Below are 26,354 nucleotides of genomic sequence, written 5' to 3'. Positions count from 1 at the left end.
TGAGGGGCCCAGAACTGAACACAGTACTCGAGGTGCGGCCTCACCAGTGCCAAGTACAGGGGCACTATCACCTCCCTGGTCCTGCTGGCCACACTGTTCCTGATACAGGCCAGGATGCCATTGGCCCTCTTGGCCACCTGAGCACACTGCTGGCTCAAGTTCATCTGGCTGTCAACCAACATGCCCAGGTCCTTTTCCGCTGGGCAGCTCTCCAGCCGCTCCTTCCCCAGCCTGTAGCGTTGCATGGGGTTGCAACCCCAATATCATGCAGTGATAGAAATACAGATCAATACATGCAGTGACAGAGGAGCAAGGCCGTCTTAGCACTGCTTCAGTGTGAGCATTGAGGCACCCAGCATTGATGCAGACACCTTTTTGCACACACTCACTGGCTTGTAAGGCATGACTTTATTCTACAAAAGCTGTGCTGGTACGTAAGCAGTGTATTTTCTTTCTTTCTTTTCTAGCAGTGTCTGTTGATATAGAAGTCACACGTGCTGGGATGTATTCTCAGATTCACTCCCGATTCCCTCTAAAGTCCGATGTTACGTTTGCCATTTCCATTTCTCTGGCATTGATTTAAGCACAGGCTATATGCCTCAGAAAAGAATTCAGTTTCTTCAGATTTTAATTCATTTAGCAATATTGGGTGAGTACCATCTATTCCTGGTGCATTGTTACTCTTCTATTTAATCCAAAACCTCTTGTATAAAAAAGTGGGAATATCCCAATTGCTCTGTAGTGAAAAATCAACTTTTCTGCAGAGGTCTTATTTTCTTCTATGCTGTTTTTACAGCTTGATCATCTGTTGGCTTTTTAAATGCTCCTGAAATCTTCACTGCAACCAAAAAACTCAAAGCAACTCCCATGGGGTTTCTGGTAATCTAGAGCTAGCTCCACAAGCTGCTTTCATTTAAAAATAATTTTAAAAATTTAAAAATTGATAAAAATTATTCTTGGTGCTATCACAGCACAGTAGATGTCTCTGAACGATCAACATAAGAACCAATATGTCTTCAGACAACCATTGCCAACCTTACTCACAGAAGCAATTTTACTCCCCCACTATGAACAATATTTTTTTCTTCTTTGCACTTAACTGTACCAGACATGAATCTTGTCAGATAAAAGACTAAACTGTGATTCAGAAAGAACAAAATCTATCAAGACCTCCAGAAAAAAACACAAACAAAGTGGCCAGATCTTATAAATCTATGGATTATTCAGTACAATACTTTATTTGAGAAACATTCCTGATGGGATTTTCAGCTTGCAAGTGCTGTTGTCGGCCACACTCTCAGTATAAGCAGGGCATACTGGAGGGATCAGTGCACCCTGTGTACCCCTGATGAGCCATCTGACAGGGAATGCCCAGCCTCTGCCACAGCAGCATTTCTGCTGCCCTCTGTGTAAAATGAGAGCTCCCAGGAATGTTAGCGCCAAAGAAACAAAATTGCTGAAACACTGATTGTTCAGAGCAAGGCTTCTCATCCCAACACTTCCCAACACTAAGATGCAGCTGGGCACAGGACTCTGGACATGGTAGGACACGCTTTCCTTATTAAAACTTCTCTTTTTCCCGTTGACTAATGAAATGCATGTTTTTAATATTCCCTGCAGGAAGTGTCTAGTCCAAAGTGGTGGTGGTGTGCTATGTAGTTAAAAAAAAAATCCCATAATAAGCATGAGATAAGACTAGAGGTATTATTAATTTTTTTTTTAGGAATACAGATTGATGTACCAGAAGCTTAAAAATATTCAGGGGAAGACATATGGAGTGGGTACAGGGCAATTTTGGCCCTTCATGACATTGGCCATGGCAAAGGTAAGCTAGCATTTCTGGGGCTAGAATTTACTTGTGAAGGCTGCCCTGTCCTGTGCTCCAAGGCATGGAGGGACTGTGAAGATATTTCTGTTTCCTAATTGTACTTTCTTGACTCTGCTCCAAGGTTAATTTTTGCAGTGCTTTTGTGGTATAGCTTAATGGTATAGAGAAGTCTGCCATGTAAGTATGTACAACTTTTCACACTTATAATGCCTTTCAGAAGAGAAAGCAGGAAGAGAGCAACTGGGACTCCAAAGATAGCTCAGCACCACTTAACTGTAGAGAAAAAGGTAAAAATAATACCTGGGCAGGTGCTGAATGAATGTCAAAGTTGCACGGTTACTTAGGCTCCTCCTATCTTTCCAGCAAGCATCAATGGAAAAGAACTGGAGAGTGGGTCCTGGATGAGGATGTGACATTAAGAATGCCCTTTCCATCACTCACCAAAGCAGCTGAGGAGCTCTTGTTACAGAACAGGTGAGTGGAGTGAGAAGGCTGGGTGGTGTCTGGGTAGAATAGGCAAAAAGAGGGACAACAGGTGGTAGAAGGAGTTGAAGAAGGAGAAGGATTTGGAGTAAAGGGAAATCAGGGTTACTAGGATAGTGCAAGCTTGAGAAAGTGACTACTCCCCCAGAAAAGGTCTGAGAACATGTTGATCAGTTGCAATCACTGACAGATAATAGAGATGCCATAATGTCAGCCAATTAATATGGTTTTCATGCCTTGCTTTTGAATGCTGTGAATGGAAGGAACATGCATATCATCCTTTGTCTGAGCTGTGTTTGTACTCTTCTTAGGTACTGTTACAAATTACTTATGATCCAAACATGAATTTGAACACCCAGAGCATCTTCTGACAACAGAGTAAGGTGCATGCAGTAACATACAGAACTATTACGGGTTATCTTGTATTATCTTTTTCATGCCCATTTCCCCCTCATTTCTATGAAGGTTCATCCACAATCTCAAATCACCCCCAGGAAAAACAGATTTTCTCCGTGTTCATCCTAAGTATTTCAGTGGGTCCATATTGCAATGTGGAGGCATGGACATAGTCCATCCTTCATTAAGGCTAGATTTTTGGCTACGCAAGGCAGGTGTCTTTCACGATGGGACAAACATTAAAAAGTGTTTTGGAATACTGTGATTTCACATACCAAGAGAGGAGGAAATTCTGAACATTTCCAAGAGCACTTAAGGATGGGAAAACTTCCTATCTAGCTTAAATTCTAATACTGTCTTCACTCACTAGTCTGTCTGCCATGAAGATCATCACATTTAGGCTCTCTATCTAAAAGCATTCCCAGCTTGCGAACTACTAGTATGTCATGCAACGCCTAATGTGTAAACCCATTCTCTCAGCTCTCCCAGGATCGTCCCACACTCTACCCAGCCAGTCCCCACCAGTACCTCTACTTTCCCAAGGTGCATCTCCCTTCAGTATTTTCAGCCATTTCTCTTGGCACCGTCACTCACAAGGATTTGGGGTGTGAGGCAACACCAGACAGCCTCCCTGCCTGCCCCTCCTGCAGTGCCAGGACAAAGCAGACATTCAGAAAACAGATCTGTTGTCCTGAGGCACTTTTACCCAGTGAGACAGGCATTAAGGTACTAAGGCAATGGGCATGAAATGGGTGGGTGGACAGTGTGGATCCCCCTTCTGGAGTGTAGGTACAGCTGTTACAGTCACTCCCAAGCGAGTTCCCTACATCCCTGTGTTCTTCTTATCACACCTCTGGCCACTGAGGCCACTGTTCTGCAGCTAGGAACAGCAGCTACCTGCACCATGACCCAACTACTCGAAGAGGGCTGATGTTGTAACTAGCAAAGGCTCTCAGAGATGATCAAAAGCAGCAGAGTTGAAGTCCAAGGTCAGGTACCAACAGCAAGATGATGTTAATTTCATTGTTCTCTTCCTTCCTTCCGTCCACTCCCTTTCCCACTTTTTGCTCTTTCTCCATCTCTTTTGCTCAATCTCTCTGTACCCTTCTCCACCTCTCCCTCCTTTCCTTCTCGCTTGCTTTCTCTCTTTCACGCTCCATCCCTCTACTTTTCTGTCACTGGGAGGAATGCACTTTTTGGTCAAAGTAATGTTTCTAGGTCCTGAGTATATGGCTTGGAAGTGCTTGGAGAACAGCAATGATGAACATTATTATGACAAGCTATTGACAAGAAGTCTCTGCCAGGAACTTCTTTCTGCAGGTCATAAATCCTTTCTCCATGTCTTCGTGCATCTTATAAGGCTGATGCTTTTGTGCTTAGGAGACACACCACACTCTTTCATGCCCAAGCTGTTTAAGGTCAGAGAACTCCGTAGTCCACATGCAGCAGCAACTCTATTGGAGCTCATCAGATGCATCTATTTTAAACCTTCTCTTAGAGATGTTCCTTTATGCCTATTATGGACCCATGTTTTTCACCAAGATCAGTTACCTTTGCATCAGCACTTGTCAGGTCACAAGCAGTCTGACTCCAGAAATAGTGTGTCAATGCAAAATGACTCCTGTCCTCCATCTAAGGCAGCAAATCACAAAGTGAGGAGAAATTAGTTTTTCGTACCCCTCCCATTAATATTCCACTCTGATTCCAAGGAGTCTCTGATCATGCTTTCCAGGATGGCTGGTGGCAAGGCCAGGTCAGCCCAGTGCAATGTGTGGGACTTGCTCCATTTCCCACACATGCAATTTGGAGTAGATAATTGGACCAAGATGTTGTCATTTAAGGAACCTGCAACATTACCTTTCATCAGCTGGGCATTTAGGAACAAATTCTCAAGCCATAATCTCTTACAGGTGAGAGAAGAGCCCTAACATTTTCAAGTGCTTCAAGTGCATCATGATTCTTCCACAGTCAGGCCAGGTTGTTCATTTTGGGTGGTCATCATGGTATTGTCCAAGGGGAACAGCGATTTTAGGCATCACAGTATGGTCCCCAAAGTTGTTGTGGTATTTGCTAGTCAGTCAGCAGGTTTAAAAAGGTACCCATGGAGGTAGAAATACTTCTCCATGCTTTTACTGAGCCACAGTTGCAATACCCTGACTTTGGAATTAAGCTTTTGCGTTTGGTATCGTTTGTTTGTTTGTTTCTTTGTTTCTTTGTTCGTTTAAAGAAATATGTGCTTTAGTACAAAGAAAATCCTCGTGCTTCCTTTCAAGGTGTGGAAACAAAGGTTTTGTCTGGAAAGAAAGAATCCCAGCTATTTCTTGGGAGCATACTGTGGGAAGGGAGAGAGGAGAGGGGTGGTTTCCCTTCTTTGGGGCCCAGCTATCGCTGGCATTGATGCAGATTTCACAGCTTCACACATAAAGGTGCTGCCTCTCAAGAGCATCACTTACACAAGAGTCAACACAGGGTGTCATCTTTTCCTTCATTATATTTAGCTGCTGCCTAGCAAAGGACTTCCATATTTAGTTATAACATGGGAGGATTCCTTGGCTGTAAACCTCAGCATGCTTGGGAGAAGGAGCGCTGAATGCTAATCCTGAATGCTGTTGCTGCAAACACACTGACCACTCTGGTCAGTGCAAAAGGCTTCCTTCCTGCTGCCTCCTCCCCACCTCCCCTCCAACAACTCCAGCTCCCTTCCCCAGCAACTTCACAACTTCTTGAAGTCCTCCCTGGAAATGTAGTGGTGTAGAGGTAGCCAGGAACCTTGAGGGACCCATAAGTGTCCCTGTAGTGAGAGGGAGACAAGTCTCCGTTACCATTCCTGACATCTGCTTGTAGAATCTGCCTTTAGCAGCTACACAATGCTGCAATGCTGCTTCTTGTGTAGGTAATTAGGCAGGTGCCTCTTTTAAACACCTATTCCAGATAATGAAGCACTATTGTTGAGTGTCATTGTGATCTCCCAGTGGGTACAATGCTCTTTGCTTTAGGGTGGAGACATCAGTGGTATCCAGACTTGCCATCTGCTCAGACTGCACAGCCCCCTCGTGGCAGTGATGAGAATGGCTGGGGTCGGGAGCCATCCTTTCTCCCTTGAAGCTCTTCCTCATGGTCAGCTTTCCCTCATTTTTGTCCTGCCCACACATTATATTCTGATTTAATTGTTTGCAGTTACCCCATGTGGGATGAAAAAAAAAAAAAGTCAATGACTTTTGGCCACTTCTTTCCACCCAACATTCAATTCACTTATACAACAAAGCTCATTCATTGCTGCAAAAGGCAGACAGGAAGCACTGGTTGGCAGCGTGGAGCTACCATGTTTAGTGTTTCCCTGTACTCTCAGAGTGTCAGACTCGGAGATTTCTTTCATGCTGTCATGTTCCCAGATTGTTCTCATTTCCAGTTTCAGATAATCAAAACCAGTTCCTCTTGATATGTATCCTTGTAAACCGTGTAAAATATTGGTTTACAGTTTCTCTTCTTATACAAAATAATTCTAACTTTAAATTACGATTCCATTACTGGGAAACACTGTGCAAAAGATGTTGTTTGCTCTGACAGCTGTAACTGTTACAGTAACTGGAGTAGTACAGTTTCTGGATCTTATTCCAGAAAATAAATTCATTTTTGGAGCTTACTCCTGAAAATTAATTATTTGAAAACAACCAAAACTTATGTAACTGCAGAACTGAATTGAAACAACCAAAAGCACTACTTATACTGAGTATGCAAAGGAAGCTACGGTCTTTATTCCCTAGACATCGACATGGTTACAAAGACTAATTACAAAAGAAAGTGACCGAGAGGTTCACATTTTGTGCAGCTCTCAGGTCGCTTTATTGCCTCATGACATCCTCACTCTTCCTCTCCTATCTTCTTACTGTGAAACTCCCGGCTTTTGACTCGGAGCTTGTTGACCTGCGACTCTGCAATGTCAGCCCGCTCCTCGGCTTCCTCCAGCTCATGCTGGATCTTGCGGAACTTGGAGAGGTTGACATTGGACAGCTCCTCCTGTGTGGGGAGAAGGAGTCGGTGGTGAGGAGCCCAGGGCAGGGGTTTCACTCCTCCTGCGCCTCGGCCTTGCGGGGCTGCGGCTCTTCCCTGGGGGAAGGCACAAACCTCCATCCCCCACCCACCACTGCTTACACATAAGCCTCACACAGACCTCCTCATCCTCCCTTATCCAGGACCCTCCGTGACAAGCCTCAGTGGTACTGTGTCACGCTTGAGGAGCTATTTTGTCACTTGGATTTGTCATTTGTGTACTTATTCTTCTACTTGTTTGGTGCTCAGGTATCAGGGGGTTTTATCTGGATGACAAAGACCCTAAAACCCAGGATTGTTGATCACCGGCATTTTCCAAATATCTGATATTCAGCTCCTTAGCACCTGTGTGACACTCACAGAAAGCAACACTTGGCTATTCTCCAAGCAATACTTACAGCCTCCTCAGCTTGTCTCTTGTAGGATTTCACCTTCATTTGCAGCTTGTCCACCAGATCCTGGAGCCTGAGAATATTCTTCCGGTCTTCCTCAGACTGGAATAGTTGGCAAACAGGGAAGAGAGTGAATTATTGGTTTCTCCACACCACAAAATACCATTTCTGCTTGGAATTCATGTGGAAAAGCTTTAGTTTGCTGGGATAAGGGTGTGTCAGCCCGCAGAGGCCTCCTGCCTTACCTGGTAGGTCAGCTCCTTCACCCTCCTCTCGTACTTGCGCACACCCTTCACGGCTTCAGCGCTGCGCTTCTGCTCAGCATCAACCTCCCCTTCCAGCTCCCGCACCTGCAATGAGAAGCACATCTTTGGAGCTTCCCTGCTGGCTGCTTACGTGACATGTTCACTCATGCACAAATAAAAGCTCTACGCACTCTGGCCTCCAGCTTCTGGATTTGCTTCTTGCCTCCCTTCAGTGCCAACTGCTCAGCCTCATCCAGACGGTGCTGCAGGTCCTTCACGGTCTGGTCCAGGTTCTTCTTCATCCTCTCCAGGTGGGCACTGGTGTCCTGCTCCTTCTTCAGCTCTTCTGCCATCATGGCTGCCTGATGAGAGCAAAGGGTCAAAGCCATTTTGGGGCTGCAGACAGTTTGGGGAGGAGGTACTTATCTCCAGCAGTGAAAGGAGCCCCCAACTCACATCTGTGATGGCCTTCTTGGCCTTCTCTTCAGCATTGCGGGCTTCCTGGATCGTATCCTCCATTTCACCCTGAATTTGGGCAATGTCTGTTTCCAGCTTCTTCTTGATGTTGATCAAGCTGGTGTTCTGTTGAAGAAAAAACACAGTGTTTTCCCAGCTGCTTTATACTATATTTAGAAAAAAGAAATTGCCTATTTTTGTTTAAGGTTTTATTGATGTTTTATATGAAGAATATGCACTGCTGTTTAATGGTAATGGTAGGCTGCTGAAGACTCAGTGACATATAGCTGTTAAAAAAGGAAAACAGACTTAATGATCATTTCAGTTCTCTAAGAACTGTAGATATTATGTCTATTCAACCCTAGAACCTACCTGGGTATGGAGGAGCTGCACACGCTCACTTGCATCCAGAAGCTCCTGCTCAGCCACTTTCCTCGACCGCTCCGTCTGCTCCAGGGCTGCCCTTAGTTCTTCAACTTCAGCCTGCAGCAGGTTTGCTCTGCGCTCCACCATGGCCACCTGCTCTTTCAGGTCCTCCTGTGTCCTGAGAGCATCGTCCAAGTGCAGCTGGGTATCCTGTAAAAGAGGCAAGAGAAGTTGCAAGGCAGCAGTGTGAGCTTGGGTGCCAAAAATGTCAGGGATGTCATTTCTCTTTCTGTAGCTTTGCTGAACGCACCTTGAGCACTGCCTGTGTGTTCCTCAGGTTCTTTTGTGCCTCTGCAGCCACGCGGTTGGCATGGCTCAGCTGGATCTCCATTTCATTCAGGTCTCCCTCCATCTTCTTCTTCAGCCGCAGGGCTTCATTCCTGCTCCTGATCTCAGCGTCCAGGGTGCTCTGCATCGACTCCACAATTCTGAGGTGGTTTCTCTTCATCTGGTCGATCTCCTCATCTTTCTCTGCTATCTTCCTGTCAATCTCAGACTTCACCTGGTTGAGCTCAAGCTGGAGGCGCAGGATCTTCCCCTCTTCGTGTTCCAGGGAGGCCTGGACAAGAATAAATTAGAATACTTTTTATGTGACAAGTGTTGAACCTGAAGCTCTGAATAAAAAGGAGTGCCATGTTTAGATAATATCTCTACACTTTAATACAAACACTGTTTTCTTGTTGTGTGTGAGAATGACATCACAACACTGAATAATGAGAGAGAGATCCAAGTGGTGTAAGAGAGCAATAAATAATTCTGTGTACCTCAGCTTCCTCTAGAGAGGCTTGGAGTTCAGATTTCTCCTGCTCCATCTGCTTCTTGACTTTCTCCAGCTCATGAATCGCCTTTCCTCCCTCAGCAATCTGCTCCGTGAGGTCAGAAATCTCCTCTGTGGGAACAAAGACCAAGGGCATGGTCAGGCACAGAGCAGAATGGGGAGGGCCCTGGCCACACCAACGTAAAAGGCAGCTTTGCAGACCTGCAGGCACAGACGCATGTGGAGCGGTGGGTAGTGGTGCATAGTGAGAAAGCCCTGCCAGGAGCAGAGGGCCAGGGACTTACGCTGCAAGTTCTTGTTCTCACGCTTCAGCGTTTCCAGGTGGTCCAAAGACTCCTCATAGGCATTCTTCATCTTAAACAGCTCCGTGCTGAGAGCGCGAGCCTCCTTCTGGGAAGCTTCCAGCTCAGTCTGCGTTTCCTCATACTTCTGCTTCCATTCTGCCAGGATCTGAAGAGAAACGGGGCGTGAGTATGGATGTGGCAATGAGGAGGGGATGCTCTGCCCAGGAGCCCCAGGTCTGGAGCCCAAAAGACCTTGTCAAAGTTCTTCTGCTTCTTATCCAGAGCTGCGCAGGCAGCATTCGATCGCTCCACGTCAATCATCAGGTCCTCCACTTCGTTCTGCAGCCTCTGCTTGGTCTTTTCCAGGGAGGCACATTTGGCATTGACAGCTTCGACATGTTCCTCTGCATCCTGCAGGCGCTGTGCCAGCTTCTTCCTGGGAGGTGGTAAGTACAACTCACAGTTAGCAAGTAATGAGAAATTTGTACTGTGGTGCTTTTCTCAACAGCATGCTTAGCCACTTCAGAGTCTGGTCCACATTCCTCTTCTATTTGTCTACATACTACATGGTTTCTGTCTGCCATTCTCTGCCTCCTACACATTTACCTGCTTTTTTTTGTCCAACCCACATGCGTTATAGGATGTATTTCCTATCCTCCTGCCACCCCACCCCAAAGCAGAACATTGGCTTCTTCCTGACAATATCACAGCGGCCTCCTCCGATTTCCATTCTTAGTCTCTGCCAGCCTTCCCCGCATTCCCCACGTACTTGGCCTCCTCCAGCTCCTCCGTGCGCTGAATAGCGTCCGTCTCATATTTGGTTCTCCACTGGGCCACTTCGCCGTTGGCCTTGGACAGGGCACGCTGCAGCTCCCCCTTGGCTTCTTGCTCCTCATCATATTGTTCCCGGAGCAAGTCACAGTCATGGCGAGCAGACTGCAAGGCGTGGGCCAGGGCACTCTTGGCCTGGGTGAAAAAGAGGCAACAATGAATGGAAATATCGTGGGGAAGCTCCTGACTGAAATGTTATTGGACACTGGATATTCTTCTATGCAAGATGACAACAATATGTTGAATGGGGAAAGAAGCTGGGACTGACAGAAGAAATAATGGATAAACTACAGGGAATAGCTAACATGAGAAGACTTGGACTGAATTACCTAAGTGTTTTTTTTCCTGTCTTATCATGATAGTTCTGTACTTTCATAAATGTCTGAAACACCTCTTAGAAAGGAGGAATCTAATGGATAAGACGGACTTTGGAAAGCCTTCTCACCTTTATCTCTTCCTCTAGGTGCCTCTTGAGTTCCTCAATCTGTTGGGTAAATGCCTGCTTGCCTCTTGACAGCTGAGAAATCAGAGCATCCTTCTCTTCCACCTGGCGTGAATATTCACCTGGGAAAGTTTGCAGATATACAAGCCTTTTATTGCCATTGATGACAGTATTGTGGACATTTGGGGCTGTAAAACCAGATAGTTAGCAGACCTTGCAGAAGCTTAGGATCACATTTCATGCATTACAGGGCAGACAAAGGCTGTTGGACAGACCATATGCCCAGAAGGGTCGTCTCTGCAAAAACTCTCTGACTTTATTCATTTGCACACCAGACGTGTGTATGTGTTACCTGATTCTGTCTGCAGACGAGCTCTTTGAGCATTGAGGTCATTGATCATGCGCTGATGCTCTTCTTCCTTTGTCTTAATCTCACTTAGCTGATCTTCCAGTGTGCGACACGTCTTCTCCAGACTTGCCTGTGTGGCAACATAGGGAAGGGGAGGGATTAACCATTCACACTCAATGATAGCAGGTGCAAGAAGTTGTACTGTATTCCACTGGTTCAATGAGCCTATAAGGTATTTGTGTACCTTGGCTTTGGAGACGGACTCCATGTTACTGGCCAAGTCGTCAATCTCCATCTTCAGCTCACTCTTCTCCTTCTCCAGCTTCTGCTTCACTCGTTGCAGGTTGTCGATCTGCTCCCCAAGCTCAGCTGTGCTGTCCGCGTGCTTCTTCCGCAGGGCGGCAGCCGTGGCTTCGTGCTGCAGTGTGGCCTCTTCGAGGTCACGGCGCATCTTCTGAAACTCTGCCTCACGCTTCTTGTTCATATCGATCTGAGCCGCGGTAGCCCCTCCTGCTTCTTCCAGGCGCTCGCTGATCTCCTCTAGCTCCCGCGAGAGGTCAGCCCGATGCTTCTCTGCTTTTGCCCGAGAGGCACGTTCAGCCTCAATTTCCTCCTCCAGTTCCTCAATGCGAGCCTGGGGAACATTAGGGACCCTTCACACACGTGCCCTCCTCCTACCTGATGTCTTTCTGAAGGGCAGAAGAGAAGGAACAGAGACTTGCCTGCAGCTCCTTGATCTTCTTCTGTAGTTGCATGCCCAGGGCTTGCTCATCCTCGATTTTGCTCTGGATCTGGCTGATTTCAAAGTCTTTCCTTTGGGCAAAGCAAACCGTGTTAGAGCTCAAAGGAAGAAGACAAGTGCACCAGCCCAGCACTCAGGTGCCCCACAGCCACACTTACTTCTTCAGTTTCTCATCCAGCTGCTGCTTATCATTTTCCAGATCCATTATGCTGTCATGGGCCAGCTTCAGGTCTCCTTCGAGTTTCCTCTTAGCTCTCTCAAGGTCCATGCGCAGTTTCTTCTCTTGCTCCAGGGACCCTTCCAGCTACAAAGAACAAGACCATCAGTGCTCTGCCAGCCAGGTCGAACTCCGTACCTGGACTTATTCTTGCTCTATGCCTGTGTGCTTACATCGTCCACTTGCTGCTCCAGCTTAGTCTTGGCTTTGGTCAGAGTATTGACTTTGTCCTCTTCTGCCTGCAGGTCGTCCAGTGTCTGCTGATGGGCCTCTTGGAGGGCTTTCTTCTCTTTGGTCAGCTTGGCAATGGTCTCGTCCAGGGCTGCCATCTCCTCTGTGAGGTTTTTCACCTTTGAGAAGAAGGCAGCAAGTGTAAATAAAGGAAGTAGATACACAAGTCCTCTAACAGCGCAGTGCTCTTTTCTGGACTGTGACTGACAGGTTCTGCCTCATTACCTTGTTTTCGGTGGCATGTTTTTCTTTCTCAACCTTGGCCAGCGTTAACTCAAGGTCGTCAATATCTTTCTTCAGCTCTGAACATTCGTCCTCCAGTTTCCTCTTCTTGGCTGTCAGCTCAGCATTAATTTCCTCCTCATCCTCAGCCCTTTCGGTCACCTCCTTAATTTTGGCTTCCAGCTGGATTTTGGTTTTGATGAGCTGGTCACATCTTTCCTCAGCATCAGCCAAGCTGTCCGCTTCCTGGTGGGGCGACACAGATTTTCTTTGTTTATAGTATTTGGAAGCTTCTCTTCTTTATCTTTTCTCTTACTAGATTGACATATGTAAGAGCCATGTCTGAAATAGCCCTTCCACTCACACAGCTGGACAATGTTGTCAGTTTTTCTGTCTGGGAAATAGTTATGGAAGTTCTCAGTTTGCAACAACTTCAATTTTTTTTGGCTCTTTCAAAAATATCTCTCCGAATTTGCAGCCGTGAGAATGCCTCATGCACTTACAGGCATCACCAAAAAGTGACCATATCCGTTACTAATTTTTCAATGGAATGGACTTGCAGGCTTTTTCCTTCAATAAAAAAGAATATCAGTCTTCTACATTCATTAAAATGAATGCACATACTATAGAGGTATTGCCTGTTAAAAAACGTGCATACTTGTCATATTTCCAGCCTGTTTGTCTGGAGTTTTCAATGCTGCTTTCAGCTGGCTTTCTATTCCTTCGGTCTTTGGTATTTCATTTGAATGGCTTTGTCCTAAGTGAGTTTAATTGGCAGATCCTTGTATGGGTAAGAAGATCAAAATCTATATCTATTTTTCTGTTGTACACTGAGGAAAAAAACCCTAGCTTTCCCATTTTCTAACTGAAGACTCAAATCACTATAGAACTAGGGGAAACGTGAATAACGTATTTGGTAATTTCAGTGCTTTCAATAATTTAATGAGTAATTTAGAATTGCTTTGTAAGATGGGCTGTGGATATCAAATACTGTTGGAGTATATTTTTAATTAATAATTTATTTTTCTAAATTTGGCGTGCCTACAAGGTTCATGGGATATTGCTAATAACAAATCTACCACATGGCATATGATGAAAATCCAGGTTGCAGATGCAAAGCACTACAGTACTCAGAGATGCAAGGTTTTGCTTGATACTCATCTGCTTTGTTATTCTAAATTGTTGTACTAAATTACGTCTAAATAATACAGAGGTGTGAAGTGCCTACCCAGAGATGGTGCTTTAATATTATTATACATACATATGCTCTCCAAATTTGGTACACACTTTTGCATTTAAGGGTTATGGATTGAAGCAGGATGGGCAGGACTCAGCCATTTCACTAGGGAGGTTCGACATCTGCCTGTGTCAGGGTGTATCTACCTGTGCCTTTCATCTGCCCAGGGAATACTGAGCACTCTTGACCACAGTAAAACACCACCGTAAAACACCCCTGGAAGAGGAGACTTCTGTTCAGAAGCAGGAGCTCTGGATTAATCTCTTTTTAGACTGAGGAGAAATTTCAAGCCCTATTTCCCACTTCCTGAATGAACAATTACCCGTTAGTTATTAAGTGGCTGAATTGGCAAGCATCAATTTGAATTCTAGGTTGCATTTACTGTCCCAAATGAATTAATCCTGGCCAGAGAGGGCTACTGCCTGCAGGACTCACCTGCTCAGACAGAGCTGGGGGTTCAGGTACAACCCTGTGCTGAGTATTTCATCTTGGCTAGCCACAGACGGCTTCTTCCTCAGAAAGCAAGAGCACTGACTCCCACCTGGAGTTCCCTGCCTCTTTGCACGGGCTCTCAGAGGGCTCGCCATGCTACTGTGAGACGCTAGTTTCTTCAGCTTCACAGTCAATATGATGCATAATTCAAGAAATATCTGGCAGCTGGTCATCTAGACTCTGACCTTCTGCTTGCAAAAGAGCAGTTGGAATGTAGACTGCTTTTCTGAGTGGGAAATAAACAGCGGTACTCACAGCCTGCACTTGGAGCTGCAAATCATTTTTCTCCTGCAGCAATGAAACCATTTTCTCCTCCAGCTCCTTCCTCTTTGCCTCAGACTTTGCAAGCTCTTCCTTGGTTTTCTCAAACTCCTCCTTCATGTTGGCCATCTCCTTCTCAGATTCTGCACTCTTCAGCAAGGGCTTGATCTTGAAGAACAGCTTCATCCAGGGCCAGTGCTTGACATTCATGAAGGACCGAACATTGTACTGGATGCAGAAGATGGACTCCCTGAAGCACAATTAAAACGTGCATTGAATATTTTCAGCATGATGCGTGCCAACACTTTCCCCCAAGTACAGTGACTTTAACTGAAGATGAGGAATGTCTACCTCCTCTCCACCATTCTCTGGTACTCCACTCTCATCAGGAAGCCCCTGCACCTGGCCTGTGTGCGAGTGATGAGCTGTGCCAGCTTCTCATCCCTCATCTCCTCCAGGAGTCCCAGCAGCCCAGCTTTGAAGAACACCTTGAGAAAGGGAATGTTGCCACACATCACTGTCAGGTAGAGCAAAGCACAGACAGGCAGCGAGTGAGTGAAGGAAGGTTTGTACCTTGGTGTGGCCAAATTTGTACTGGGTGTGGTCCACATCGATTGAGCCCAGAAGCTTCTCAGAAGCCTTCTTGCTATCAATGAACTGTCCCTCTGGGATAGCACTGGCATTAAGCACCTTGTATCTGTGGAATGAGAGGAAATACGAACGAAGGCAATCTCAAGTCACAAGGTGGTACGGTTTATTGAAATTAACAGCAGTCTTTGCAGCAGAACCAGGCTGAGGAAGCTGGAATTCCATCCCTTCTTTAGAGATACACTTGTAATGAAGTCCTAATCTGATAACAAAATTAAGGAAACTTGTACTATCTTTAGGTGATCAGTCATAGGTGAAAAGAGGACACTCATCTCCAGCCATTTCAGTTTGATACCTTTTTCACTTAAACTGTTGCTAGAGAGGAATGTTGCCACTATGTGTATAGGAGGAAAGCATCTTCCCCTGAAACCTGCAGCTGATACAATGGCAAAAGCCCATTATCTGAGTTTGTCATTTTTGTCTGATAACGTATTGCAGCCACATCCCTATCTGCATGTTTTAATCTTCATAGAATCATAGAATCTCAGAATCATAGAATGGGTTGGGTTGGAAGGGACCTTAAGGATCATCTGGTTCCAACCCCCTTGCCTTAGGCAGAGACACCTTCCACTAGAGTAGGTTGCTCAAAACGCCATCTAGCCTGGTCTTGAACAATTCCAGGGAGTGGACATCCACAGCTTCTCTCAGAAACCTGTTCCAGTGCCTCACCACCCTCATAGTGAAGAATTTCTTCCTTATATCTAATCTAAATCTGCCCTCTTTCAGTTTAAAGCCATTATCCCTTGTCTTGTCACTATGTGCCCTTGTAAAAAGTCCATCTCCAGCTAAGGTCTCTCTGGAGGCTTGTCTTCTGCAGGCTGAACAATCCCAACTCTCTGAGCCTGTCCTCATAGGAGATGTGCTCCAGCCCACTGATCATCTTCGTGGTCCTCCTCTGGACTTGCTCTGGACATGAACATCCTTTTTATGTTGGGGGCCCCAGAGCTGAATACAGTACTCCATGTGGGGTCTCACAAGAGTGGAATAGAGGGGAAGAATCGCCTCCCTCGATCTTGTAAGCATTGGCTTTTGTAGCTCTATTGTGCTTCCATGTTCAGGGACACTGGCAAACTTCAGCTGTTTGATGAACAGCAATCAGTGAGGACACCTGACTAATCATTTCATAGCTCTTACCTCTGCTTGAAGTCAGCGTAGAGGACTCTGCTGGGGAATCCCTTCCTGCAAATTCTGATGCCTTCCAGCACGCCGTTACACCGCAGCTGGTGAAGTACCAGTTCATGCTCCATAGCACCTAGAAAATCAGAGCATAAATGAATACTAGTTTCCCCCGTAGAGGTGAATGGCTGTATCAGAGGAAGTTCTTGTTGTGCCTGAGCGTCTTACCAGGTGTTTTTGTTTCATTTGGGATGATGCAACGGACAAAATGGGGGTGAGTGCTCCGTAGATTGGTCATCAGCTTGTTTAGGTTCTCCTGTGGGACCATGAGTTAGTGTGTGTTTATATGAAATATGGGAAAACTAATTCTTAGGTTCTTTGAACTTAGGCCTATCAATGGAGATGCACTGGCCTGAAAATTATCAGCTGCTAATACCTCAATTAACAGCTCAAACCCCTCTGATTCTGAACACTGAACATCACCTTTTAAGATAAGAAAAAAAGTTGCCACCAACCCAAGGAGGGATAGAGAGTGGGTACTTCATAGTTTTATGAGAAAATTCATGTTTATTTTAAGTGTAAGACTTTACAATGTCATTTTTCTTTCATTCCATAAGTTTTGGGGTTTGTTTTAATGTGGATCTGAATGAAAGTTGTTTGTTTTTTTACTGTGGCTGAGCCAGTTGAAAGTGCAGTTTAATTCTAATTTGCGTAGACGAAAAGATAAAGTGCTTACTTACCCGGAAAAGAGCTGAGACAGTCTGAAAAGAAGAACCCTTCTTCTTGCCACCTTTCTTCCCGCCGCCACCACCACTAGCCTCTGATAAAGTGAAGATAATGAAATATTTATGGCTTTGGGGCCCATTCATGATTCCACAGATTTGCAGAACCACTGTGCACAAAAGAGATGACATTTCAGAGAACTGACCTGCCTCTCCACCAGCAGAGACAAAAAGTAATGCCAGTGTCTTCACAGATGATTTCTGATACAGCCCAATAACCGTTTCATTTAGGGGGTCCTTGTTCTTTTCAAGCCAGCCAGAGATGTTGTAGTCCACCGTGCCAGCATAGTGCACCAGGGAGAAGTGAGCCTCAGCCTTGCCCTTGCCAGGCTTGGGCTTCTGGAAGTTGTTGGATTTGCCCAGATGCTGGTCATAGAGCTTGTTCTTGAAAGAGGTGTCAGTTGCCTTGGGGAACATGCACTCCTCTTCCAGGATGGAGAAGATGCCCATGGGCTGGGAGAAGCAGCAAAAAATAACAGCGATAAAATACAGATCTGCCTTCAGAAGGAGACTGCAGTAAGGCACAGGAAACAGAGATGGATTACTTTTTTGGAACAAAAAGGGATCAAATCTTTGTTAAGTTTTGCACATGTGGTTCTAGACAAAATATGAATTTGTGTCTGAAACTAATGCATTTTAGAACTGATATTGTCACAATAATCACACAGTTTTCTAAATAATTTGGAAACCGACGAATCAAAAGGAGATTTTATTTTTTGCATTAATGCTTTCCCATAGCAGATGAATTTTGCAGATGAAGGTGTCTTACTAAAACTGACCTTCGTTCAAGAGATCAACAGATCTTTCATCTACTTCCTGAAATCTTATTTTGATGAGATATTTCTGTCTTTTCATTCCTATACAAGATGATGTTACAAAAAACAGTGTCAGCTCATAGTGATGGTTTTATTCACCCCTGTTCATCCAGTACCTTTTTTCTGTACTTACTTATGATTTTACTTAGAAATTGTGTTTCAGAAATCACAGTATTAATATTGAAATCATAATCATAGTACTGAAAATTGTGTCTGGGTTTCTGAAAAGAGATCTTTGATCTTTGTAGACTAGAATACCCACCTATAGAGAATCCTTCCCATCAAGTTATGTGTGATCACATTAAGCCTTCCATTGCCAAACAAGCAAAATTACAGTTAATTTTTAAAAAATGCATAATGATGTAGTTAATGGATAACCTAAAGGTACTTCATATGTAGCTAATCACAAAGGTCCTTAGAAATTTCTTTCTGAATATATACAATATTTGAAATGAAAAGGAACTTTTTGAATACAAATAGCCAGGAATATAAATGGATAATAATAGGTAAGTTTGTGAAGCATTAGGGCAAGCAAAAAACAAGGCTGAAGAAAAATCCTAAAATTCTGTCACAAAGAAGAAATAACAAAATCTTAAATGTAATCAACATACTTTTTCAATGAGCTCAATGCAGGCAGCCAGGTCCATCCCAAAGTCAATGAACTCCCATTCAATCCCTTCCTTCTTGTACTCTTCCTGCTCCAGCACGAACATGTGGTGGTTGAAGAACTGTTGCAGTTTCTCGTTGGTGAAGTTGATGCACAGCTGCTCCAGGCTGTTGAACTGCTCAGTGCAAAGACAAGATTTACTCATTCTCAAGATGAAGAACTTCTTGCATAGCTTTCTGCTGTGCACTCGGAATCCCATGCAGGGATGTCCAGTTAAAGATTTTCTTAATGTTAAAACATCCCATTAACTGTTTTTAAAGAAGTTGAGGTTTTTTTGCTCTTTGCTTGTTTACATATATAATTTATTTTTAAATCAAATTCTAAAATGATTTGGTAGTCTTATCCCTATGAAGGTGCAATTTACATCACTCTTTTCACTTGTATTATGTAAATTTTCCCATTGTCCTTACAAAAAAATTAGACATTGTTAGTGTATACCTGTCCTGGTTTGGACTCAGGTACCTTCAACAAATGTCTATAAAGTGGTCTGTCTGCACTAACGGCAGCCAATGCATTCTTCCTGTTGGAATCACCCTTTGGCTCTTCAGAAGCAAGGGATATATATTGCTCTCTTTTTCCAAAGCCTTGGCACAATTTTGTGTGGGACTTAAATCCACCTTTCTCTTCCTCCTCTCTGTGATATTGTATCTTTGGTATTTGTGTGCTACTTGTCAATAGATTTTTTTAATACTAAGCTAAAATTATTGAAAAGCTACAACATTTGTGCTAATTATGTGAAAGGCAGCTGTTTCTTCCTTGTGTATCACATAAGGCTATTACATGCAGATCCATTGAAGTTCATGGATTGTGCTGGAGAAAAAGTAGTGACATATACAAGGAAGGAAAGCATTTCTAGAAAATAAAAAAATTTTTTTTTCAAAACACAAAACTTGATTTGAAATTGCAAGTGAATTGAATGTTTTCAAAAAAACCCCACCATAATTCTCCAGTTTCTCTTGAGCCCTAATTGCCTTCTCAAGATTTTACTATGATATCTGTGGTACTTGCATCAAAGATCTCGAAGCCAGCAATGTCCAGCACACCGATGAAGTACTGTCTGGGCTGCTTTGTGTCCAGCTGTTGGTTGATGCGAACAACCATCCACAGGAACATCTTCTCATAGACAGCCTTTGCCAGTGCACCCACTGCATTGTTCACCTAAAATAAAGTATTCGGCGGAAGGAAAATAGTACCCAGAGCAAGAGAGTAAATCAAGACAGAGCTTCCCAGTTACCGTCTGGTTGGTACCTGCTGCACGGTTTGACCTTTGGTCACATACTCATTCCCAACCTTGACTCGGGGGTAGCAGAGGGCCTTGAGCAAGTCTGCTGAGTTCAGACCCATCAAATAGGCAGCTTTGTCAGCCACTATACACAAAGAGAGAGGGAGACAGTGACAGAGAAGTGATCATTGAAAGTGCATGTCCTCTAAGATGTAGTTGTAGGTTTCAGCACTGCAATCTTGTGATAGCTTGAAGGGAAATTTAGAAGCATGAATATTATGGAAGATGAGATCTGTGTGTTTATGAAAGTAAATTGTAGCAAGATACGTGAATGCCAACTGCCAGATATGTAATTGTTTCTACTATTGGGTGTTCTAGGTTTTGTTAATACCTTCTGTGCCATCTGGCTCTGCCTGCTCCTCACGCTGCTTCTGCTTGAACTTCAGGTTCCCGTAGTGCATGACAGCCCCTGTCAGCTTGTAAATGGCTGTTTTCTCATCAGCAGTGAAGCCCAGGATGTCAATGGCACTCTGGCAACAGAATCAGTCAGATGAACCTCTGGGCCATTAAATGGAACTTTCACCATACCAATATGCTCTGTGTCACTTACATCTGTAGCCATCAGCTCCTCCTGGTCATTAATGCTGGGAACTGTGATCTCACCTTGACTCACAAAGTGATAGTCATACGGGTTGGTGGTAATGAGGAGCATGTCTGTAAAGAGGAATTGGACACAGGAATGAAGATAAATGTTAAACATGTTTAGATTCCATCAAGCAATTTAGAATATTTCCTACCAATTAGCTCTGGCTTCTTGTTGGACATGATCTGGTAAAATATGTGGTAGCTTCTTTCTGCCTTGAGCTGGAAAGTGACTCTGGACTTCTCCAGCAGATCTGGCAAGAATTGTAGAACAGAATTAGGCCTGAGAAAGTACACTGAGGTGTAAAGGGAGGAAGGAATGTGATCAGGGCAGGAGGTCTCTTACATGTTTCAATGTCAGCAGAAGCCAGTTTGCCTGTGGCTCCAAAGTGGATTCGAATGAATTTGCCCTTTAGAAGGGAAAGAAAAAAGGCATTTTGAAATTTCACTAAGACTATAAGTATGTAACCTTACATTCTCCATAAAGAACAGGATTTAAACTTAGAAGTTGTTTTGATTTGTTTTTCTTATTTTTCTTAAAAAAGGCAAAACAGAACAAAAAAAATTTTAGGAAACTCTCTGTACTGGCAATACTAAATTAAAGATCTGAGCAAAGTAATTATTATTTAGTTGGTAGCCCTGAATGCACAGGAAAGAGAAAACCACTAAGCAAGCCTCTTATTAAGTCATTTATGCCTCAATTCAAACAGATAGATATAAAGAAAGCCAAGATGCAGTCGCTTCATTTTTTAATCAGATAGGATGCTGTGAAAGTGGATTTTGGTGGTGTAAATGTTAAACGAGTTTTTTGGATCTTGTGGAAAAACAGAAGGCAGCTGTTATTTTCTGAGTTCTGGGGTTAGGGGCAACACAGCCAGAACATAGAACGTCAGGCTGCGACTGTAGGTTGGTATTGTGATTTCTCAAGGACATTCACAGCTTATCTAATAAAATTTATGAATTAAATTTTCTTTCATTAAAATAGTTTGGTTTCTGATAGGAAATCTTGAAGACATCTATCCCTTCCCCAACAACTTGTGTCAAGGTCTGAACAGTCAGATTAATAGACCTGCCCAGTTCTGTGTCTAAAAAACAAGAGGTTCTTATTTTTGCTGATCTGATGCAGGCAATTTCCATTCTGTCTGTCTGTCTTTTCCTCCCTCCCTCCTTTCCTTCTGCATTGCATCAATTTACAGAAATTTGTAGCTACACTCTGTATGAAAGATGCCAGGAGTATGTGTATATACATATATTTATAAATGTTAAGTAATACAGATATATATACATATTTAAATGTCCCCCCTTTGTAAATATTTGTTTGCTGTACTACACTTTTAAAGTTACATTGTTAATTAGATAGTCTATTTAGATAGTTTTTATTTGACAAAAATATGACGAAAATATTAGTTCAATGAATAAAATCATCCAACCATGACACTTCAGAAGTGACAGCTTCTGTTCTGACATCCTTGTTCACCTGTAAATGTCAACTTCTCTGATCAAAAACTTACAAAGCGTGAGGAGTTGTCGTTCCTCACGGTCTTAGCGTTTCCAAAGGCCTCCAGCAGTGGGTTGGCGCTGATGATTTGATCCTCAAGCGTTCCCTACAAGACAATAATTATTGCTGGTTATCCTTTCCAAAAATCATGTCAGGAATAGAGAAAAGCATTGATTCCAGCCACTACCTATTAATTTACCTGCATTTTGCCTGACTGCTGCTCCTCCTTCTTCTTCTCCCCACTCGCTGCAATTGTTGCAAAGTACTGGATGACACGCTTTGTGTTCACAGTCTTCCCTGCACCGGATTCTCCGCTGTCAAACCAAAGAGAGAAGCAGAGAGCGTGTGGTCAGGCAGGAGGTCCCCTGGCACTGGGCAGCCCCACAGGGACCCGAGCAGGGAGTGTACATACGTGATCAGGATTGACTGGTTCTCACGATCTGTGAAAGAGGCAAAAACAAATAGATTTTGTACATGAAGAACATAAAAAGACTGAAAATTAATGCAGTAAATGCAAGTTATGACAAGAAAAATATCTGCATGCTTTTTCCTTTGCTTACTAGTAACAGTTTTTAAAAATTCAGGTCTTTGCAAAGTAATGCTTTTCCATGAACAATGAAAACCCTTGAAGGGACATTTGTTTCTTCCCTACTGCACTCTTTATGGTCTTTTTTCTCCTGCATACAGTAAATTCTTTCAGGTTTTGTTGTTTTAATTTTCTGCTACACAGACGCTATTTAGAGCAAAAGTAGAGCAGGGGATAGTAAGAACCCATGACAAAGGAATCCTGAGCACGGGTAATAGTTCTGAACCCAACAGCACAGAGAAAGAAAAGAATGAAAAGGTGGAAGCAAAACTAGCAGCAATACATAATTCTATTTCATATTTTCATGTCATGGTTTTATCAAGACAAATCTGAATATTTGTGATATTGATTTTTCCTGTAACCCTTTGATGAATTAACTTCACATCGTTCGACAGAATTTTCACATCACATATGGATCTCATGCCGTGTTCAATTTCAGTATTTCATTACAGACATAATTATATTCCTTGCTCCACCTAGTCCAATTGGCTTATTGTTTTCCGTAACACACTAAATATCTCTGGTACTATACTTCCTTTTTAGAAATACTGACGTGAAAAATTCCTGTTTAAATTAGCAGTGATTAATGCTATGATTGAAATAAAACTCTAAGGATGTGTTAAGGAAGTATTAGCATATTTATCAGAGAAACTCTGTGATTACTTCTAAAATGTCTTTTTAATGGAATCACTCAGACAACCACTCACTCACCTGTTAGCATGAAATTAAAACAAACATGCAAAATGCCAGAACATCTCACTGAATGCAGGGCTGTCTTTCATTTAAAATAGCAGAAATAATAGTGTAAAGATAGTAAAATCTACAGTAGTATCTATTAATCAGAATCATGAAAGCTTTGAAAAAGTCTCCTCATATTACTGAGACAGAGTATCCCTTCAGAGAAATTCATAGTACAATCCCTCTGAAACAGATGGAGCCACTCACCAGTTAGCATGAACTGATAGGCGTTGTCAGAGATGGAGAAGATGTGTGGAGGGGCCTCCTGGCGCTTCTTGCCTCGGTAGGCCAACACCACCTCCGGGTTGTACACCGGCAGCCACTTGTAGGGGTTGACAGTGACACAGAAGAGTCCCGAGTAGGTCTGCGAGGAAGGGAGACAGCACGTTGGCTTCCACTTAGCCTGGCAGAGCAGTTCCACCTAGCCGCCCAAAGGAAGACTGCTGCTGGTACTTACGTAGATCATCCAGGCTGCATAACGCTCTTTGAGGTTGTACAGCACAGCAGGTTCGTGGAGGTGGGTCATCATAGCCATGTCCTCGATTTTATCATACTTGGGAGGGTTCATGGAGAAGATTTGATCTTCCTTCACAGTCAGACTCTGTCAGAGGAAAGAAAGATACCTGCATGTCAGCTAAGAGCCCAGAATAGGAGTTTAATACTGTTTGTAAGTCTTGCATTTTACCCACCTCTCCAGCTTCAGTCTTGACAGTGACCTTCCCTGATTCTTTGCTCTGGATTGTCCCTTTCACAAAGGATTCCTTAGGATGCACCACAAAGACAGATGTCTTGGCATCAAAAGGCTTGTTCTGGGCCGCAATTCTCTCCTTTTCTGACTTTCGGAGGTAAGGAGCTGCCTCCCCAAAGATGGCCATCTCAGAGTCTGATGACATGTCTGCACTTTATGGAGGGGCTTGTCAGGAGAGAACACTGTGGAAGAGCAGATATGTTGCCCAAAGGAGTCAACATTTTTTGTTGCCACACAGTTTATTGAAAAATTTAAATGATGTCACAGAACGTGTGATTTGGGAAGAATCTCAGGCAGTTCTTTGGTCCACTTCCCTGTGAAAAGCAGGGCAAATGTTGGATCAAGTTACCTTTCCAGTAACGTTTTTCCAGTGAAGTTTTGATTATCTCCAAGAATGGAGATTCCTTAGTCCCTCTTTATCCCTGTTTAATGTCTGACCACCCAATTTTTTTCCCTAATACTTGATCAAGATTTCTGTTGCTGCAACACATATCTGTTGTCCCTCATCCTTTCACTCTGAACATCTGAGAAGAGTCTGGATCTTTTTACTGTATAACCACTCACTTTTTGTTGAAGATAGCAATAAGATAACCACATTTTAATTTTGTCTCCAGAGTGATCAAACTCCACCCTTTCAGCCTCTCCTCATGCGTTGTTTGCTCCTACGTATGTTGGAAGCTCTCCACTGGACTCACTCCAGAACGTCAATGTCTTTCTTGTCACCAGGGAGCACCAAACTGGACACAGTGCTCCAGATGTAGGAGCTGAATGCAGGGGAAGAATCACTTCCCTTTACCTGCTGGCTGCAGTTATGAGTGCCTGACAAAAATGTGCTGTTGGCCTTCATTCTCCCAAAGGCACACTGCTGACACGTGCACCAGGACACATTACCCTGTTCTGCAAAGGTGTTTTCTAGCCAGATAACAGCCAACATATCCTGTTATATGGGGCTGTTCTTTCCTACATGCAGGACTTCACACTGTCTTTTCTAAAATTCATGAGGTTTTCAGCTCCAGGCTGAAGACTTTTGGGAGCCTTCTTAAGGGTAACATCACTCTGTAGCATAGTCATGAGTCCCTTGGTTTGATCTCATCTGTCCCATTCCTGAGGATGCATTCCATCCATCATTTGGGTTGCTAATGGTGATGATAAATATAAGCTCCTAGCACTAACATATTGCTAGCACTGATGGGTTCTATAATGTGAGTCAAATTTAGAAAAGTGCCAACTGGATAATTTGTGTTGCTTTTTACATTTCCAGACATCTACTTAACTTTGGAAAATGCTTAAGTCACTTATGCCTTGTCCAGCTGAGCAGGGCAACTTCTACATTCTTTTAATATTCTGTGTCTAAGGCCCCCAACCCTTCCTCAAAAAGTTGCTCTTTCCAGTTAGATTGATAGGCCCCAGGAGATTGGAGGTTTCACCAGCAAAATTTTAAATGAAAGCATTTGTGGAGGAAAGCTGCAAGGCTTTTTTGCAATTGAATGCAACATCAATAAAGCAGTTGCAATTTTGTAAGCTCAGAGCTTTAAAAACATGCTGTAAATGCTTTGTGTCCTTCTGCAAGTAAATATTAAGGAATGGGTTCCAAAGCAGAACTGAACCATCACAGCAAGGAACCACGCCAGAGGAAGAGGATATTCACACCACCTACCTGGAGGTATCAAACCAAAAAGCTCACATTAAAAGCCTTGCTTGCCTGTACACAAAATAGAGGTAGGTGAGTCCAGAAGATGTTCTGAGAAATAACTAGTGCATGATGTCTTTTGCTGGTGCTCTGAATCATTCACTGGAGCTGTTTGCTTCTCATCACAAACTGTTTAAGCAGCCCAGCATTGTAACATCAGTCTTTGAAATAAGGTGTGCACCTTCTCTCTCTGTGTCACTTAAAGGGGAGTTTTAGGGCCAGAAACACCAAGTGCAGATTCTAAGCAGCAACATCCTTCCAGCAACTGCCATCCTGCTTGTCCTTTTCCTATACTGATGAATATTACCTTCTTGGTTGCACAATGGCAGACGTCCTCCAGCAGAAAGAAAGGTCCTGTGATGAAGAATGCCTTCCAGCCTTGTGGCAAGGGCAATCATCTAAAGCATGACTGAGGCAAATCAAACACCCTCAGGCTAAAGGAAGCTTGGATTCCAGCCTCTTCAAGTTTTAGCATAGATTCAGATTATAAAGTGGGCGTTAGATGCGTACAACCACTTTCCTACTGTTGAAACGATCTGTGAATGCTAGCTGTGCTAGTCAGTGCTAGCTGGGCCCCCTTTGCTTATCAAATTGTGTTCTTTAGGTGTCTTAGAGGTACAAACAAATTTGTTTCTGGGTTTAAATGGAGAGATATACCCAGGTCTAAATTAGAAATAATCCTGGGTGTGGACAATAGAAAAATCTAAATGATCTAAGAAAGTCATTCTGGAAATTTGAGAGATCTGTTCTGTCTGAACAAAATAAGACTTTTTTTTTTTTTCCCCCATGTTCCATTGTCCAAGAACCTAAGTGTGTAAGTTGCAGTTAACTTCGTATTTG

General features: G+C 43.6%; 1 protein-coding gene across 1 annotated transcript; it reads right to left on the bottom strand.

The window, feature by feature from the left end:
* Positions 1-6,568: 6,568 nt before the first annotated feature.
* Positions 6,569-23,969, bottom strand: LOC104008545 (myosin heavy chain, skeletal muscle, adult-like). Its single transcript, XM_087751352.1, has 38 exons — positions 23,766-23,969; positions 23,534-23,677; positions 23,284-23,440; positions 22,165-22,192; positions 21,952-22,066; positions 21,766-21,858; positions 20,601-20,664; positions 20,410-20,508; positions 20,223-20,326; positions 20,004-20,142; positions 19,639-19,757; positions 19,399-19,548; positions 18,335-18,505; positions 17,055-17,361; positions 16,867-16,946; positions 16,355-16,442; positions 16,145-16,262; positions 14,936-15,059; positions 14,714-14,850; positions 14,357-14,612; positions 12,376-12,618; positions 12,093-12,269; positions 11,861-12,006; positions 11,683-11,773; positions 11,205-11,594; positions 10,964-11,090; positions 10,615-10,733; positions 10,108-10,304; positions 9,591-9,774; positions 9,339-9,504; positions 9,041-9,165; positions 8,527-8,835; positions 8,223-8,426; positions 7,851-7,976; positions 7,586-7,756; positions 7,395-7,499; positions 7,156-7,251; positions 6,569-6,724 (listed from the first exon to the last, which is right to left on the bottom strand). Exons 1-38 carry the CDS (start codon positions 23,967-23,969, stop codon positions 6,569-6,571), a joined length of 5,829 nt encoding a protein of 1,942 aa, XP_087607478.1.
* Positions 23,970-26,354: the final 2,385 nt, after the last annotated feature.

This window comes from Nipponia nippon, unplaced genomic scaffold (genome assembly GCF_047370975.1).
Source record: "Nipponia nippon isolate SJK-2023a ecotype South Korea unplaced genomic scaffold, ASM4737097v1 scaffold_14, whole genome shotgun sequence".
In the NCBI taxonomy this organism is placed as follows: Eukaryota; Metazoa; Chordata; class Aves; order Pelecaniformes; family Threskiornithidae; genus Nipponia; species Nipponia nippon.
The sequence above is the reverse complement of the archived record's forward strand: the minus strand, read 5'-3'. Positions and strand labels throughout refer to the sequence as shown.

Bases quoted from the DNA above. Each gene is read 5' to 3' on its own strand.
- LOC104008545 (XM_087751352.1), bottom strand. From the start codon at position 23,969: ATGTCATCAGACTCTGAGATGGCCATCTTTGGGGAGGCAGCTCCTTAC. The intron at 22,067-22,164 runs GTATGTACACTC...TTGGTTTGACAG, and splicing joins AACCAGTCAATCCTGATCAC to CGGAGAATCCGGTGCAGGGA. The intron at 20,327-20,409 runs GTAGGAAATATT...TCCTCTTTACAG, and splicing joins CAAGAAGCCAGAGCTAATTG to ACATGCTCCTCATTACCACC.